This window comes from Harpegnathos saltator, unplaced genomic scaffold (assembly GCF_003227715.2).
Source record: "Harpegnathos saltator strain DR-91 unplaced genomic scaffold, Hsal_v8.6 scaffold225, whole genome shotgun sequence".
Lineage (NCBI taxonomy): Eukaryota > Metazoa > Arthropoda > Insecta > Hymenoptera > Formicidae > Harpegnathos > Harpegnathos saltator.
Genome location: NW_020230012.1, coordinates 1,412,304 through 1,431,069, shown reverse-complemented (window position 1 = coordinate 1,431,069; position 18,766 = coordinate 1,412,304). Strand labels below are relative to the sequence as shown.

Here is an 18,766-nt window from a genome sequence, read left to right as displayed (position 1 = left end):
CTGAATCTACGTAGCATTGACAAATGTAGATACGCAAGAATGTTCTGACTAGAACAAGAAACGGAAAGTCCGAGACATGATTGACTTTTTGACGCGCACGAGAAACTTTGCACGAAAATGACGAAACCATGGAAGGACGGCGTATCCGTTGCTTTCTGCTGATTTAGTACTGATCGGACAAACTATACGCAAGAATCAAATTTTTTACGCAACACGCAAGGTCATCATTTATTTTATTAAACAGTCAAGAGAAACACAATTTTCCGCGTAACGGTACTGCTCCATCCGCGTGAAACTTTCGTTTCATTAAAGCAGGTAGAGTAATTAATTGTAGGTATAGAATAATCAATACGAACGGAGGGGATTGTGAAACTTATTAATTTATAAAAAGATCCACAAACTTTGCGATATCGACGAGGAGTACTTCTCAGTCAAAATGAATTTAAGAAGCTGTCGTGTTATTTAACATCTCATAAAGTTATTCCATATGTTAACCTCAACATGGTTCTCGAACTTTCGGTCGCATAAACAATACATTGATGACTTAAAGACAGCTATTTTTTCGTTCTAAAATTTATGCTAACTAATACAGGCTACTTTGTGTTATTTTTGTGGCGTGTATGGTAATGAACATTGAATGTAAATGTTTCATGTTGTATAAATGCTACTGTTAAAAGAAACAATTTATTCGCGTTAGCGCTATTTCATTTCACGTAGGTATCTTATTATTGCGCGCACTGTTTGCCAAAGGACGTAATTTAATAGCTATTCGTATGTTGAATATAATAAAATATAAGATTCCTTCATAGCGATAAATGATAAGTGTTGCCAATGTAGATTCCCCAATTGTCATTTTATCGTTATCTATCGTTCGACTTTCAGCATTTTCCGCCGTCTGTTTCTAACACGAGTCTCGTCGGTGACGCTATTTTTAATCAATGCCCACGATTTTTTCGTTTCAACGTCGTAACATTAGATTGAGTTGCCACGCCAATGTGCAGCGCGCTAGTAACAGGACGTCGCTCGGCTATCAGAGCTATATAATGCAGCAATATATTGTATTACAAGCGAAGATATGCAGAAAGCAACGGTTACGGGAGATCCGTGAGATGACCGGGCACTTCTCTCTATAAAATGCGGTCCTTTTAACAGGCAAGTGGGCGTGTTTGGTACCTTGCATGCGGTTGGTCAGGTCAGGTAGACGTGATTGCACACGGTTGCTGGGTCGCTGGAAAGTGTACCGACGCGATGCTGGCGAATTGACGTGAGCTTGTGCACGTAGTTCGACGGATTTCATCAGCTTCGCGTTGGGAGCGTCATAAAACGTCTCAGTCGTCACCGCGGCCGAGTGTTTCTCAAAGGAGCATATATTGCGCGTAGATATTTATAAACCCGCGATTAACGAAGGGTTTTCCTGGTATCTCCGGTACGAACGGTATTGAACGATTGCCAATCATACTTACACTCATGTCTCATCATATACTTATTTAATATCTCTTTGATTGCACGATAACGAGGAAAATATCGCAAAAGAGATATCGACTATTGGCTCTCGGGAATGTTATTTGTTGAAGCTTTTTTCTTTCTCTCAAGGTTTACTCTGCCACCTCGCTTTCAGGAAGTCACCAGTCATGGTTATCGTCGATTTTTGCCGAACGTCATCCGTTCCTGTAGCGTGTTCTCATGTAAATAAAAATTTGTAATGATAGTAATAGCCTCTGACGCAACAATACCAGGTTATTAGCGGACTACGAGCGCTACGCGATAGCCAATGGGAATGTCGCTTCCGCGGAGGCTCGACCGGCTCGCCTCGTCACCGTATCGTCGTCGTGGGAGACCCGGGACCAGTCAGCTTTCAAGGAGAACCAATGGGAAAGTTGGCGCCCGTCTGCCGCTAGTTGATAAAATTAGTCATTTATCTCGTCCTGATCATACATTACGATCATATGTTACGTTACTGGAGATAACAAAATTATACGCTACGTCATAGTTCGTAGTGGGTTCGCCATCGCGAAAACGAATTTATCTGTCAAGCCAATAAAATAACATGGATTTCTATCGCAAACCAAACCTATTTCGAGCGCTATCGTTATTTACGTAGTGGCTTTAGGCAGTTCGGTTCGCTTCGCGTGTGGCCCAAAGTAAAAAGTACAAAGTAAAAAATATAAAAGTGCTTCACACTCCTACAGGTCGGCTCACTACGGCGCGTCGACGATACAAACGAACGTAGACAAAGGATCTTTCTCCTACGTGCCAAAAATTTCGAAGGAAGTTTGCATCATCCCGTTTAGCGCCTTTCATTGGAGCCTCGCCCATATTTCTCGTTCTTTTCAGCATTCATTACCGCGTTTCTTCTGACAGTAATGAAATTTAACTCTTCGTATGTACACAATAGAAATTTCGAATTTTTATTGTGGAAATAATAGAAATTAAATTTTCACTATGCATATAATAGAAATATCCCATTTTCATTATAGGCATGATAGAAATTCAATTCTGATTCCATGATGAGCATGGATATATCGAATTTTCATTAAGGACATAATGAAAATGAAATATTCATTATGTACACTGTGTGTGTGTCCGTGATAGAAAAGATAAGGACCTCGTGATTTGTTACTTCCACAGTCAATAATTACTGTGGAAGTGACGAACCACGGGGTCCTTATCTCTTTTGTCACGGACACGCACACACATACGTGCACACTTGGCCCGAAGGCCAAAGACAACGACAACAATTTTTGAGGGGCTGTAACTTTGCGAAAATATTGCAGCGACTCCATATTTTTTTTTTTTTAATTGAAGGGGAAGATTTGAATTTTATGACGATGCAAACGGCGTCCCCGAAAAAAAATTGTCCACGTCCGTGCATTCCGTCAAACTTTACAATTTTCAGTATACCAAACATGCCCTCAGATATCAGGGGTTACAGGGGTAGGGGTGCATCGCATGCAAAAAATGGAGATACATTCTTAAAGTAGAGACTTCAAGCTTCATTTTGAAAAAAAAATCATTAGTCTACAATAATTTTTCGCGAAGTAATCGCCAGTCAAAGTTGGCCAATTTTCGGCCATAAATTATCTATGCCATAATTCTTTTGAGCAGTGTATACATAATGAAATACAAACACTTAAAATATGTAAATCTTTGTAAAAGGATGACTTTATCTTATCTTTTACGATAAGGAGTAAAACTAGAGATACGAATAATACATCTCAATATTCAACTCACAATTCATATTATACATCTAAAAAAAAAGGTATTTTTTCAAAATTCAGAGGGACATTTTTTTAAATGCATCAATTTAATTTAATTTAAATTTAAGGAAAAAAACGTTAGAGTGCAGATTGCGCTAACTTTATGTCATAAGACATTGTAATATATTTATATATATATATATTTTTGTAAACTTGAAAAATATTATAACTATTCAGAACTATCGGAAAAACCGAGGATAATATATAAGAATAATTTATAATGATTTACGTCGACAAATAGTGCTTTGTTGGCTAATAACGGAAGTGTAGAAAAAAAATCTCTAGAAATATCTATAAATCTCATCTCAACACCTCGCAATCTTTTGTCTATTCTCAGTGGTTCGTTCACTGACACAAATGAATATGAAAATTAGGTGATAAGAAAATATTTCAATATCTGGGTTTACTCATAACAGTTATATGTTCTTAATTATATATATACAAATAGCAGGATAATTATATAAGATAATAATCGCATATGTTTATATAAAAAAATGCTTACTTTTTCTCCCTTCCTCCTTCCCCCCCCATCTCTCTCTCTCTCTCTCTCTCTCTCTCTCTGTGTGAGGAAAAATTGAAATCGCAAAATTAATTTAAATTGATTTTTAAATAAACTTTTAAACAAACTTTCTAGATTGTCGTTCTTCTCTTTCTACTTTGATGACATTACAGACGTATATCTTGACACCTGATTTGCTTCGCGAGAATGCAGTTACATCGAGATAGTTTGTGCCTTGTAAGTTTCCGCAGAATGGAATGTACCAGCAGTTTCATTCTATCGAGGTTGCAACAGGCTAATAATTCTGTATCACGACGCGATCTGCGCTGCAACAACGTAAGTCACGCTTACGCTTATAAAGGATACGATCAGCGGGCAGTAACTACCGAAAACTGGAAACTTTAATAAATTGGAAGTGACACGCGAGGTTCAGGCGTACGCAAAGAAATGTCAATTGCGTTATAGATGACCCTGTCGCGTGACTAGACAATTGTTGCTGAAACATCGCATGTTGAAATATCGCGCACATGTCAGTAGCGCGATATCGACATGGGCTGAAGACCGATCAAACCGTTCGCCGCTTGCGTAAGCACGGCCTTGAATCAGCAAGAATAAAACATTAATGACGGATGCAAATAATATTATAGAAGGTTTTATGTAAGAGCGAATCGCGCGATGTACCTCCCGTAAACTAATCTCTTTCCCGCGGGGATTAAAAAAAAATATATAAGTAGCGTAATCGCACGTCCGACCTTTGCAGTCACGCGCCGTATCATGGAAATCATAAAACTAGTCGCACACTTTGGATCGGAGTAGCGACGCTGTTCTTACTTGCTACTGCTCACGGGTAACGTGGACGAACATTGTTGTTGCGTGTATATTTTAGTTGTAATTACACTTATGAATGGTATAAATAAAAATGAGCCAAGGAAATATAAGAGCTCTAACGTTCTATAAACGCAATTAACAAAACAAATCAATTCTGTCTTGATCTTGAGATTATTCTTGATTCTTGAGCAGACGATCGTTCGATGGATATATGTACATTGAGAAGTTTGCAGTTTCCCTCTTGGAGAATATTTTTGTTTATTTAAATATAAAATTGATAAGAAGAGAACTAACAGCTGAAAAATATTTATAATCTCGATGTCAAAGTACAAAGTTGTACAATTTATAAAAAATAAAATAAAATAATATTAATACAATATAAAAAGATAAGTTGAAATGTTGAGTTTCTTCACCACATTATACTCATTTTTATTCGTATCATATGAAATTGTTAAATATTTATTATGTGCTGAGATTTATTTCGTTTGAAAACTGATCATCTTGGAGCACGAAAGTTGTTTGCCAAAATCGTGAACTTAATCTTGATCGTTTTACACCCTGCAACTCGTCAAATTGATCATAAAATGCACAATACATCTTATAAGTTTCGACACAATAATCTTTTGTTGATTTAAGACAATTTCATGAATGAAAAATCGCTCGCGTAGATATAACATCCAAAGATATTTCGCGTGTGTATTGTCGTTATCCAAAATGGCTGGCGTTCATGGATTTTTTTTAACCAAGTCCTTTCAAATGTGCAAAAGTAGATTTGTTAAAAGAAACATCGGAATATTTTACGAGTTGATTCTACTGGTGAATATATGACAGACAGTTTAGAAATATTTAGGAAATATTTCAATAAATCGCACAAGTTTGAAACAACGAAATAGAAATGAAACTGAAATAGAACTGAAGAGAGAGAGAGAGAGAGAGGAAAGATTTTTAAAAGAATGAGTGATCGATTTTTCATCGTATATCTCTCTCTTTCTCTCTTATCTTACGCAACTTTTGCAAGAAATTAAGTAACTTCCACTTGACTATTCGAAGGACATAATTAATGAAAAGAGAAAAAGAGTATTACATTAAACAATTCGCTGTTCCGCGTTCGTCGTCCCTGAAAATTTGCCAACATAGGCAACTGCTCGCCCCCCGATTATTTCTGTATCCAAGCGTTTTCGCTTGGATATAAGTCAGCTTAAAAGAAAAAAGATGTTTTTGACTCATCAGCATGAAAAATAGCGATATATCGCGCGTGGTTAGTATCAGCTGCGCGCGCTCGTGCGTATTATGCCGCACGTAACGCTATTCGCAAGTTCGTCCGAAGGTTATCGTCACTATCCGCTTGCTACTCGCTCGCTGTTACGTGTTATCACGCGGAGGAGGCTCGTCCGGAGGCTCGACCAATCGTGTCGTAGAAAGGCAAGACGGTGGCCGCTACAAACGACCTCGCTGACCAGCATGATTATGCCGATTATTATCGCTTCTTTGAACGATTATCGGTTAAAGTTAGACTTCTTGTGAGAAGGGGTTTACGTATCGACGTTGATTCTTGTCCCTGGAATTTTGATGCCGTGACAAGCGAATCACTTTCAATGAGAATGGGCGGGTGATGTGACGTCGGCATGTGGCGTGTTCTTTCGAACGGTGTACGAGAATGTTGGTTCCTCCGCGCGCGATTGCATCACCTCGAGAGAGTTTCGCGGATAATCCAAGACGAAGCGTTTTGTGACTCATACGTTTAGATGATATTGCGTGACAGAGGATCGCCAAGATGCTAAAAAAAATGCGAAAAATATACCATATGCCACTTCGTAAGCACCACTGCCATGCTTGTGTCTGTGAGGGGACTGATGGAAGGACGGGAGATATTTAGAAATTTTATCAAAAGATAGAGAAATAAAAGGAGATTGTTAATGTTATTTCTCAGAAATGAATGACGGGAAAATCCAATAACATAGATATTGCCGACAGTGATGATCTCCTTAATTGCAAAGCAACCAGGAAAAATTTGAAAATTCTGCGAATATATTCGAGGACATTTTAGAAAGGAGGACGTGTCCTCGAAAACTAAGATATCTGGCTCTGCATTCTATCCACCGTAAAAAACTATCGTATTAACAAAGAAAAAGCGTATTTTTGTTAAAGTTACATATAAATTTTTACACGAATCTTTGAAATGTAATCGGTGCAGTTTGCACTTCTTTAAATATAAACATAAAATTCTGATGCGCGTGCAAAAGATATAATGCTGCAATGTATGAATATATCGCTTGAAATAATTATCAATTACTTGAGCAATTGTAGCTTCTATAGCGAAAGTTATAGGAGTTTAAAGGGCCATAAATGTTACGATCTAAGAAGTTATAAGAGCAATTGCGAGACGAAGAATCGATTCTACATTCGGAATTGGAATGAAAAGGGAGGTCAGAATGTTGCTTCTAGCTCGTTGACCCCATCGCTTTCTATCATCAAGAGACGTCACCACGCAGTCGCGTCGTCGCCCGAATCATAAGTTTGTGTTATCAAATAGAATTGTGCCGATAAATTGTATCGTCAAGGATACAGTCTAGTTACGATGCGCGCGCGCACTGATAAATGTTTAATGTTTCATACCGTACAAAATAATCCGATGGATTTTCGCGCACTTAGTTTTTGCCATTATTAATTTAATTAGCGTCACTACACACTTTTACACACTGGGAATAATGTGTTACTCCAAACGGATTCTACACTTTGCTGCACTACAATTTTATTCTTTGTTTCTCGTGCATGATTAATGCGAGTTTCGGCATAATATAGAAATGCCATAATATAGAATACCAAAAAATATTCAAGAAGTATTTACTAAAAATAGAGGGGAAATTAATTAAAATTGCTAAGTAATTAGTTCGTTGTGATTTTATCTTTCGAAAGAAAAAAATAATTCTAATAATGATAAAACTTCTTCCATAAAATTACTTTTCATATAACATATTGCATTTTAATAATTAATTGATTTTTAAAATTGAAAATATTTAACGTATCACTGGTTTTGTCAATAACTATATCTATCTATAGTTATTGATATAATTATATATTTTATATATATATATATATTTCTATATACATAGTTATATATTTATATAGATATATCTATGTAAATATATAACTATATAGATATATCTATATAAATATATAACTATATCAATAGTTATATACTGGAAAAAATATTCACGCAAGAAATTGATGATCGTGACAAAAACTTGACGTGCCCCAAGTCACATTAGAATAATATATGAGAAAAATTTTAATTATTTGCAATATTACTTAAAAATATTAATTATTCGCGACACATGTTACGTGGTAACGAATATTCGTAGTTCGTTGTATCTTTAGGTACAATTTAGTTTGTCAATAATCCTTGAAAAGTGCTCAATGTTATAGATACTATGAGATACGAATCCTTTTGTTACGGCTTGTATCTCACAACCTACCTACTAGGGTCGTGTTCTAATATTACTGCCAGCACTGAAAATACATAGTTTGTGTCATATAAACTATAAATTTCCTCTCACTGGCAATGAATAGCGGAACGCAGCCTAATAAAGGGTCTGTCCTAATAAAGGTTTTTCTACTAGCTGAACTACTAGTGCTGCACTGGAATTGCACTGGTTCAGAACTAGAACTGACGAGTACAGCAAAAATTCATAGGTGCAGAAGTGTGCCAGATAGGATAAAAAAGAACGCCACAGTGCAGGAAACAACATAGCGCAACACGTTATTGCAGCTGATGCTGATACACGCTATTGCAGCTTAATGATTCTTCAGATGTGAAAGATTTTATTTTTTTATTACCTTTATGTACCTCCATGCCTCTTACATGCGAAATCTGTCTGGGATGAAGAATGCGATGATAATATACTATTATTTCATGTGGCGTAATTTATTGATATTAATAAGGTAAAAACTGCAGAAGTATCTATTAATCTAACAACTGCATGTCTGTCCTTTTCATAATACACTGCCTGACTGATGTAAATTCTGCCCTCGCAATGTACTCAGTGAATTGTTGCACTAAGTTCTGCTACACTGATGGAAAGAACAGTAACATTTGATGTCATTTCTGCTAGAAAGAACGCTTCAGTTTAGATTTCTTGAACTAATACAGAAAGTTCAGCTAGAAAGAACAAACCCAGAGATTCATACAAAGGCTGCGTTCTGATATTCACTGCCAATACTGAAAATACATAGTTTGTGTCATGTATACTATAGATTTTCAGTGCTGGCAGTAAATATCGCAACGCAGTCTAATTGACTCTCTGAATTTAGTGTACTCCTCTCTTTGGCTGCGTTCCGAAACGTCACTCGAATACTCTCTCTCTCTCTCTCTTTCTCTTTCTTTATCTCATTTTTATGTCTCTCTCATACCAACGCAGCAGATGTACCCGAGTAGCATTTTCGAACGCAGCCCTTATTGTTACCCTCTTACATCTCATACTTTTCGAATCTCTGTCAGCGCCGCCATGCGTCAAACGCACGAATTTAAAAGTAGTGAAAACTGCTTGAGCATACTACAACACCTCTTTGTCCTCCAAGTGATTGCCGAGTGTGTACATATGGAGAATTTGATTACTTAAACTGACGTATTCAGTTTTACTCAGTTTTATTCAGTTTCAAGCAATTCAGTTAAGTTAACTCAGCAATATCAAAAATTCATATTATAAATACGTTATCATCAGTTAAACAAAAATATAGACATGGAGAATTTCGCTAGCGTGCAGTTGTATCGTGCACCGAAGATATCTCAATATTATAACAAATTCTTCAATCCGAATATTTGTCACGTATGCAAGATAATATTTAATGATAAGTTTATAACATGTGAACGATGCGTCCTGATATCTTACTGCGGTGAGAAGCACAGAATGTTGGATTATATGGAACACGACACGATCTGTACGGCTCTATCATTGAACAGGGAAATAATACAGAGAAAATGGAGCATTCATTGCATAACCTACCAGGGATGGACGGAATCAAGGCAGGAATTTGTACAATTAATGAAGAAATCTCTATCACGCAACCTGGAACCATACGAAGAACAGATGATCAATTGGGCAAAAGCATGTTCAGTTTGTCACACACAGGAGAATCTGCTTACCTGCCTGAATTGCTATTCAGCGAACTATTGCACTTATCATAAAAGTTCGTTCAAAGGATATCATAGCTATAGATGCCATGAGTTGTTGTTAAGCCTCAAACTAGATATCGAACAAGTTTATTCTTCCACTTTGGACATTGATAAACTTGTGTTTGGCCGTGAACGCCTAAAATTAAATGATTTTCCCTATGAAGACAAACCTACTTTTAAGATTGAATTACTTATTACAAAATATCTAGAACCAGAAAGATTTTTAAAATTCGAGGACTGGTGTCTGTATTCAGAATATGTGACAGATCCGTTGACATTTTATCATGGTCTTGTGAATGAAACAGATTTATTACATCCTCAAGATCTGTTAGGTTCTTCTTATGTTATTCATATAATATGCACTGACTCTATGGATAAGAAATATCTGTTAGCATGGAAATTTCTCCTGTATATTTTACCTGTGAAGAATTTAACGATTGTAGTTATAGAACAAAAACCACTCAACATGTTTCATGTTATGCAAGATACTAGTCCTTCAGACTACAAAAACCAGGAAATAACTTTCGAAACTTGTCGTATGTTATATCATGATTATGTGCACAGTGAAGTATATAAGAAGCCAAATGTGATTTTAGGATTTGATATAGATTTCACTAAGGCAATATGGTCAGAGTCAATTACAAAATTCAAAGAACAATGCTGTCCATTGCTTGTAACTTTTAAATCAGAAACGCAATCAGAAGACAATATAGATGTGATACATAAAATCCTAAAATTATCTGTGTTTCCTATATTTTATGAAAGAAATAAATTTAAATCAAATACACCATCTAAATCTCTTGAATATGATGATATATTTTATCGTAATGATTATTTGCTTATATTTCGGAATTTATATACTGAATGGTAACTATACTGAACCATAAAGTTCTGACATTAAATTATAATATAATTTGATGATGTTATTATAAATGATATATAAGATACTTGTTACTCAGATAGTACAATCTTTTGGAAATCCTAAGAACGTCAGAATAAACATTCTAGATATCCTGTGGATATCTAAATTTTATCCTGAGATCTATTTTGGATGCTCCAAAAGAGGAATGGTGGCTGAATACCTAAGGATATCTAGAGAATATCTTGTCAAACGTTTTAAAGACTTCTGTGAGATACGAATTATAGATATTTCTTAGACATTTAAAGAAAAGAGGAAAAATGTATTGAATTTTTTAAATAATGTTGAGCTGTCTTTTTTTTATTTAAATTATACATATAAAGAAAAAAAGTACTCAATTTTACTTCGAAATTGGCAAGTTAAATACATTAATAGTTCAATTTCATTTTCAGAAATAAAAAGATCTCGAATCATTTTAAGTTTTAATCTCTTAGAATTCTAAAATCTGTTCACTTTAAAAGAAATCGAGGTATTAATATATTCAATTTGCTAAATTCGATTTAGAATTGAATCGAATCTTTTTTTCCTTATCTTTATAATTTAAACGGGAAAGCACATATATCAACATAATTCGGAATCAACAAATTCAATAGGTTATATTTCTACTGTTTATCCTTGAGATATCTTTCAGAAGATTGTGCTGTCTGGATTCTTATATTATTTGAGACAATATGCAGGTAACAGATATGTAGTGGATATTTATATCTTATTATAGTACTTAACATTCCGAAATTACTTCTAGTGTTTACTGAATATTTACATTATATCTTGAATATATTCAGGATTATTCTAAGGACGTCTTATGCTGTCTAGGTAAATAGATTAAAGAAGATTAAAGATTTTTTTAATGAAAAAAATAGGTTTAATTATAATTACAATATTATTCGTTGAAAATGTATTGAAATAAAAAGTACTTAAATAAAATAGATAGGGACCACATTGTAACATGTTTACTTATCAAGACTTTTTTTAGAACCTCTTGAATTTAGAATGTTAAATACAAATCTGTACTGCATAAAATACTTTCCAATAAAATATTGTATATTTTAACAACTAGTTAATTTTTATTTATGTACTTGGAATCTTGGCAGACTATCGTGCCGCTAGATGTGTGTGTGTGTGTGTGTATAAATTTTTTTCTTAAAATTCACATAAGACATTTAACGCAGCAGTCGTAATTGTTTGATTTTTCTGGAGTATTGTTTTTCATTACGTAAAATATGTACATAATGTGTACTAAATACTTACTATGAATATTTTTATAATGGCCCATTATTTTGTATGTTAAGTACGAATAGATAACATTTAGCGAGTAATACAATATGTTTATATTATTAGTCAGAATATGCAATAGAACGACATGATTTTGCAAAATTTAAGCAATGTCATTGCAGCCGCTTAAACGCGCAACGCAATGCGCGCGCGTTATCAGTCTAAATATATCAAAGTTAGTAACTAAGCAACGGTTACTTAAATTACATTTAATTTCATCAGACATCCCTTATATGCCTATATAAAAGTAGTAGCTAAATACTAATTACTTACCGATGAATTTTATAATTGTAATTTAATTATTGTCTCTCTCTCTCTCTCTCTCTCTCTCTCTCTCTCTCTCTCTCTCTCTCTCTCTTTTTCTGTTTCTTCTTTTTTCGCTTCTTTGTAATGTTATTTTCAGAAGAAAATGAGGGAAAACTTGTCAAATTAATAGCACAAATTAGCAAACTTTTATAATAACCTAATGTTCATAAAAGGTTAAATTTAATCGCGTGGAAAAATATGATGTCAATACCAGTCAAAATATGAAGTCAATACTGATTAGTCGAGTATTGTTTGCTATGACGCCTAAGCAAGATAAGTATGTTTTATGACGTCATATTTGACAACAGTACTTTCCAATTACACTCGTCTCGGACATTGATCGCGATGATTCGGCGAGTCGACGAAGCGCACTTTGTACTTTGAGATCGCGAAGTAATCTTTGATCCGTCTCTTTGATCTGCCTCACTTCCGAATATTTCGGATCGATATGTCTATTTTTGTCTTTCAAGCAATTCACGAATAACTCTGTGCTACCGTGAGAACATTATTTTCGAATTTTATATGAATTTTACAATAACATTTTCATGTATATGTAAAGTAGAATATGATGAACGAATATGATGAATGCGAGATATTTATATAAAGAAGGGGGACAATATGATGCATTCGCAGAACGCGTGCGACGTACTCACGAAAGGCTCTACATCGAGCAATAAAAAATTTCGTTACTGGCAATATCATTTTTATTAAATTTCATTTTTTATTTAAATACATAAAGTAAAGGATAATCTATCTAGAATTTGATGTTACATCATACCACCATATCAAATGTACAATTCGACATTTTATTTAGACAAATTGGCCGATAAATACATACGCAGAATCATAAATCCTATATATTAAGAAATAATTATTATACATTGGCAATAATATTCGCATGAAAAAAGCAAAGTGAACCCTGGACTTTGATGGGTACGTTCTTGGCGATAACGAGAATTCGTCACAACAGCCGGATAACTTCACCTCGAAAAAAAAAATAAGAGGCGACGGATTACTTCCCCATTCGTTGGATAGACCACTCTTGTTGGCAAAGCGGGCACCGATTGTTCTGCTTGACCCAAAGTGACATGCAACAGTAATGGAACGAATGGTTGCATTCGCCCCACACGACTACACAGTCTTGTCGACCGTACCATTCCTTCTTGCTTTCAGCTTGGCAACGTAGACAGGCGTCTGAAATTTAAAGAAACTTTATTATAAGAAAGCGGCATTAATGAATAACATTGTGTATAGAATCTTTTAAAATAAACGGGGAATTTGTATTACAAAAAAAATAATGTATTTAAAGAAAAAGGTCCTGCTGATGTCCAAACAAATGGTGCGATAAAATATCAAACGAAATGTTGATATTATTATTAGATAATAATAAGAATAATAATAAGAAATTATTGAATAATAATAATAAATTAAATTTTTCTACTTCAGAAGAGATATATGTATATATATGTAATTTTTTCTGAAATAAAAAAATTACTTTATTATTATTATTTAATATATATTTTTTTAACGATATAAATCGTATAAATTTTGTTAAGAAAAAATTAATCTTAAGTAAGTAAGGTAAATCCAACGATTATTTTTATTTACTGGTTGCGCAGTAATACACGGACAAGATTACCATCTAATTACAATATGATAATGGTGTCATCGAGAACGTAATATCGTGGCGACGAATAGTAGAAGCAAGGAACTCTTCAAATTGGTCCTTGAACTTCGATTGACGCTTGAGAAAGACGTCTGTTGCAAAATATTATGGAAATAACGATTAATGACGCACGAAACCACGTCCGAACGTGGTTAAAAATTGACGAGAGAATGAGCTATATTTAAAGCAAAAAGTGATAAAATGCGCCTGCTAAAGTCGAGTCACGTGTATGATTGACATGCCGCGACCTTGCATGCCGAAGAAACAACCAAAGAACCATTCGCGATAAAATAAATAGAAAAATCGTTAGAGAAAAAATTATGTTGATCAAGGGGCTTCGTATCCTCTGTGTAAGTTGTGCGAAAATAAGATTTGTGTGCAATTTCGCAAGAACGACTTTTGAAAGCGGATCAACACGATTAATACCAAGTACGTACTTTGTACATGCTAAACGTTTGACGATAACGTTATGTTTAATTCTATTTAACTGTATTATCGTTTGCGTTATCATTATTAAATTCGTCTTATCAATTGATACACCGTGCTGTGTTTAACGTGATTAAAAAGAAATTTGACGTAAAACGAAAAAAGCTTTTAGTATCTCTCTTTCTTTTTTCTTACTAACGGTAAACATGCTATGTTAATATTTCAAAATAACGAAAGTATATTTATTTCTTAGAATATTTTATACTCTCATCTGTCGCGTCACTTTTCAATTTTCTATTTTTACTTTGATTTATAAGATTTGTAGATATACGGTATAAAAAGAAACAAAAACAAATGGGGGAGAGACAGAGACAGAGACAGAGACAGAGACAGAGACAGAGAGAGAGAGAGAGAGAGAGAGAGAGAGAGAGAGAGAGAGAGAGAGAGAGAGAGACAGAGAGAGAGAGAGAGAGAGAGAGAGAGACAGAGAGAGAGAGAGACAGAGAGAGAGAGACAGAGAGAGAGAGAGACAGAGACAGAGACAGAGACAGAGACAGAGACGCTGTTCGAATACGAATTTATTCCATTTGGATAATTACGTGCTGATCTTCGTGATTTTCCACAATTACATCTATACAAGGTTTTCGCTTGATGTCACGTTCATCCCTTATCAAAATATCATTCTTCGTGGAATGAAAACGTGCTTGGTCAGCAAAAGCACAAAGTAATCGCGCATAGGCTAGACATTCCGTGATGAACGGAAGAATACCGAGGAACGAGGAACTCCTTACCGAAACCTGTAGACTGTAGACTACAAGCGCCAAGAAGATGAATGTGCAGACGACAATGAGCTTTTCGAGACGAAATATAACGCTGAAGCAAATTCTATTTGCACTGTGATAAGAATCACGTGAATTTTGAAGATCGAAGCTTACGTCACACGAATTGTGAAGAAACTTCTAGCTGCTCGTTTTATTTAAAAGTTTTTGAACAAGCGAAACGTTTGACTAAAGAGTGAATCATAAAAGCTTAAAACGTCGATAATTGCGGTAAAAAATAGCACAGAATTCCGTACGTTCTTCCACCCGTTTCCGGTGGATGCGTAACTGCCAGGAAGTGCCAGATAGTTTCATTATTCGTCGATTCAGACTCCGATTCAGATTTCAATAAACTAATGAACAAATGTAGCGGGTCAAAAATTTGTAACAATTATTACAGTATATAAAAAATATAATAATATAATATAGATAAGATATAGCAGAGCACATAATAAATGAATCATTAAATTCCCAGATACACATAGCGTTTATAATCCAATAAAAATTTCTAGATATAATCTATTCCGACATATTTTTTTCAAAATTGTTCTTATACTTTTTAATAAAAAATAACGAGAGTAGTTAGTTTATTAAAATTATAAAAGATTTAATAATTAAGAAATTTAATCGTGAAACGAATCACGATTGATGACTGATGAATTCGTAGATACGAAATACCGATTTATCTTTGCGGGATGATTCATTTTAGCAACTGTTGCCAGCAGATGTGCAGATTCAGCAAAGATATAGAAACTAAATATAGAACTAATACTGTAAAATCCCATTCCCCGCGCTTAGAGATAAAGTTGCATTTAGTAGACTAGTATTTATAAAACTACACGACGTTGATTGACGCGGCTGTTCCTGTGATTTGTCTTCCGTCAGTTGAGCTTATTTTGCAAAGAAACGTATTAATATTTTCTATAATAATTTTTAGTTTCTAAAAGATAAGTAACGCATGGAACGGAAAGATAATAAATTAATGTAAAATGTCTATACGTCTCACTTCCACCTTCAATTACAAAATCCATACATCGAATACTTGTGCGAAATTACGAACAAAGAAATTATGTGAGACGCAAAATATCGAAATGTTAGGAGCGATATTTGCCAAGTGATGAATTAAAAAGAGTACACGTCACGTCAAACAAACGACGATGACGAGAACCCGAGCGAAATTACAGGGCTGATAATCACGGATCTCCCTGTCGTCCTAGTCGCGTATAAAAAGATACAATAAAACTTTAGAATAGGGCCTTTTTCGAATTTTGATATTTATTTGCTACTCTCATGGTAAAAATCTTTGTTGTAACTCCGACAGTGATAATCAATCGGAGGAGTCCGAAAAAATGTCACCCGCTTATTTTTTTAATTGACAATTGTTTTGATAAATATTCAGAAGTACTATTACACCAAAAACTACTACGTTTTCTTGTTCAATAATTTACAAAACTAGCTGTAAAAAAGATATATACAAAGTTTTATATATATATTAAGGGAAGGGGGAGGGGGGCTAAGATCTTTGTAGGAAAAAACACGAAAATTTTATTCCATATATTAAAAATTTTAAATATCGATTTTATACTGATTAAATACCGTTCACAGTCGTTACTCGAATCTTTCGTCTTACTAAACAAATGAGTATATCTACGATATACTAAAAATGAATACTGAAAAGATTAGCAAGACCTCTACGCAAGATAGGACGTATCATAAATTACAAGCAAAATAAAGCAGAGCATTATTCACAATCATGCTCTGCTTTAATCAAAAGCACAAATTTATATTATAAAGTCTAAATTATAGCGGAGAATAGTTTATGTCTTTGGTTTATTAAAGTTCATTGAGTTTTTTATACTTTTACTCAATAGTTCAAATTTGGTGCGTTTTTTCTTCAGAGTATTATAAGATCCGAAAAAACTTGAAAAAAATAGGTCGGTAACATTTTTTTCGGGCTGCCCCCATTGATTATCATTGTCGTAGTCACAACAAAGATTTTTATCCAGCAAGTAGCAAAAATATATCAAAATTCGGAAAAGTATTCTAAAGTTTTACCAAAGGTACAGTCACTCTCATCGAGGAATTCCGCTGTATCTGCCACTAAAAGCGATATCAAGTATCGTCTGACGTTGATTATGCTGGCGTGATTGTGTAGAGTATCCAGTAAAATTCCACTGTCTTTTCTAACGGACTAACCCGCATAATTATTACGCGTCATTACATTACCGATGACCTGATATGTGTCGCATACGACCAATACACAGACGAACATTCATTGGCGTAGATAGAATCGTTTCCGACGGCCTACGTTAATAATCGACGACACTGGGACGCGGTACAGTATCACCTGAATCTTTATCATCTATACACATACTCGTAGACTTCGTCTTGTTTACTAACAAGAACACACGGTGCGGTATCTGAACCGTCATAATATTGTTATTTATGCTAATCAATCGGTCACTAAGGCAATATCCATCGACTGCATCGAGATATTCGGATCTCTTTCCCACAATTTTTTTCGCTTTTTGGCATCAAGTGTCTATGGTGTGAGTGAAGCTTGACAAATGCGTACACTAAGAGTTTCATAACTAAGAGACGCAATCAAAGCGTCTCAACGTGTCTCTATTCGATAATTTATATAATTGATCGAACGGTAAATGAGTAAATTTCGTCTCGTCGGATCAGCTGAAAAAGTTAATCTCGACGTGATCGGAGTTGAGGGTCGAAACGACTCGCCCTTAACTTGACCTGAGAGACACAGACCCTGCCCTTCTTTCGAATCCTGCGCATAAACGCGATTCGCCAAGTTGGCACGCTCACGCCGATACAACTCAATCAAGGCCTCGATCGACGAGAAAGAAATTTCCGTCGTTATCTGCCGTCTGCCGGGGAGCTTCGTCGATTAATTCCCGACGATCCCCGATGATAGTCCCGGGGAGGGTGCGAGAGGGGCGACGGATGGCAGCTTCTCGTTGACCCCCTCCGGGGGATCGGGGCAAGCACGCTGGACGTGCCCCTCGGACCCAAGCGAACCATTGGGCCAATTAGTCGCGACGACGTAGACGCCGGCGACGAGGATGATCGGCGCATATGTGTGATTGCTCGGCTCACCCCAGGACCGTCACCGAAGACGAGGAGTTTGGAGGGTGTGAAATATCAGATAATAAATTATGTGTCGGTATGTATACCAGAAGAGAATCATCGACTTTCGCTTTAAGTCGAAATGTGTTTATCCTGCTCTTTTTTTTTGTCGAAGAAAGTTCAAAGCAGTCACTATTTTTTCATTAGGATTTCTTTACACGCACTGGACATAAGGATCACTAGATTCTTTCCGGAACACTCCTGCAGCGGATAACACACAGTCTCGACGACTTTGATACTTGTCTCAGTTGTGGATCTCCTATGGGAACGTCTAAGCGCAACAATGTAGTAGTAATTTGCATTTCGTTGAGATCTTATCCAAGCTGCATAATCTTTGCAGCAAGTCTGCAAGAATGTGATTCTTTTATTATAACAAATAGCGTAGTAGTTAACAATGAGGGAATATATTGGACAAATTGAACAAGGTTCTTTAAAAAAAGGAAAATAAAATGTAATTG

General features: G+C 35.3%; 2 protein-coding genes across 2 annotated transcripts in view; one reads left to right on the top strand and one right to left on the bottom strand.

Moving 5' to 3' along the window:
- Nucleotides 1-8,977: 8,977 nt before the first annotated feature.
- LOC105191161 (uncharacterized) lies at nt 8,978-10,976 on the top strand. Its single transcript, XM_025298611.1, has 2 exons — nt 8,978-9,477; nt 9,545-10,976. The coding sequence occupies exons 1-2, from the start codon at nt 9,455-9,457 to the stop codon at nt 10,626-10,628; spliced, it is 1,107 nt and encodes a 368-aa protein (XP_025154396.1). The 5' UTR covers nt 8,978-9,454; the 3' UTR covers nt 10,629-10,976.
- Nucleotides 10,977-13,039: 2,063 nt separating this feature from the next.
- Nucleotides 13,040-18,766, bottom strand: part of LOC105191061 (Regulator of cullins 2) — a 44,161-nt gene continuing 38,434 nt past the window's right edge. Inside the window, exon 2 of the mRNA XM_011154167.3 lies at nt 13,040-13,448. Within this exon, the coding sequence (XP_011152469.1) occupies nt 13,267-13,448 (182 nt within the window). The 3' untranslated portion in view covers nt 13,040-13,266. The remainder of the gene's footprint in view (nt 13,449-18,766) is intronic.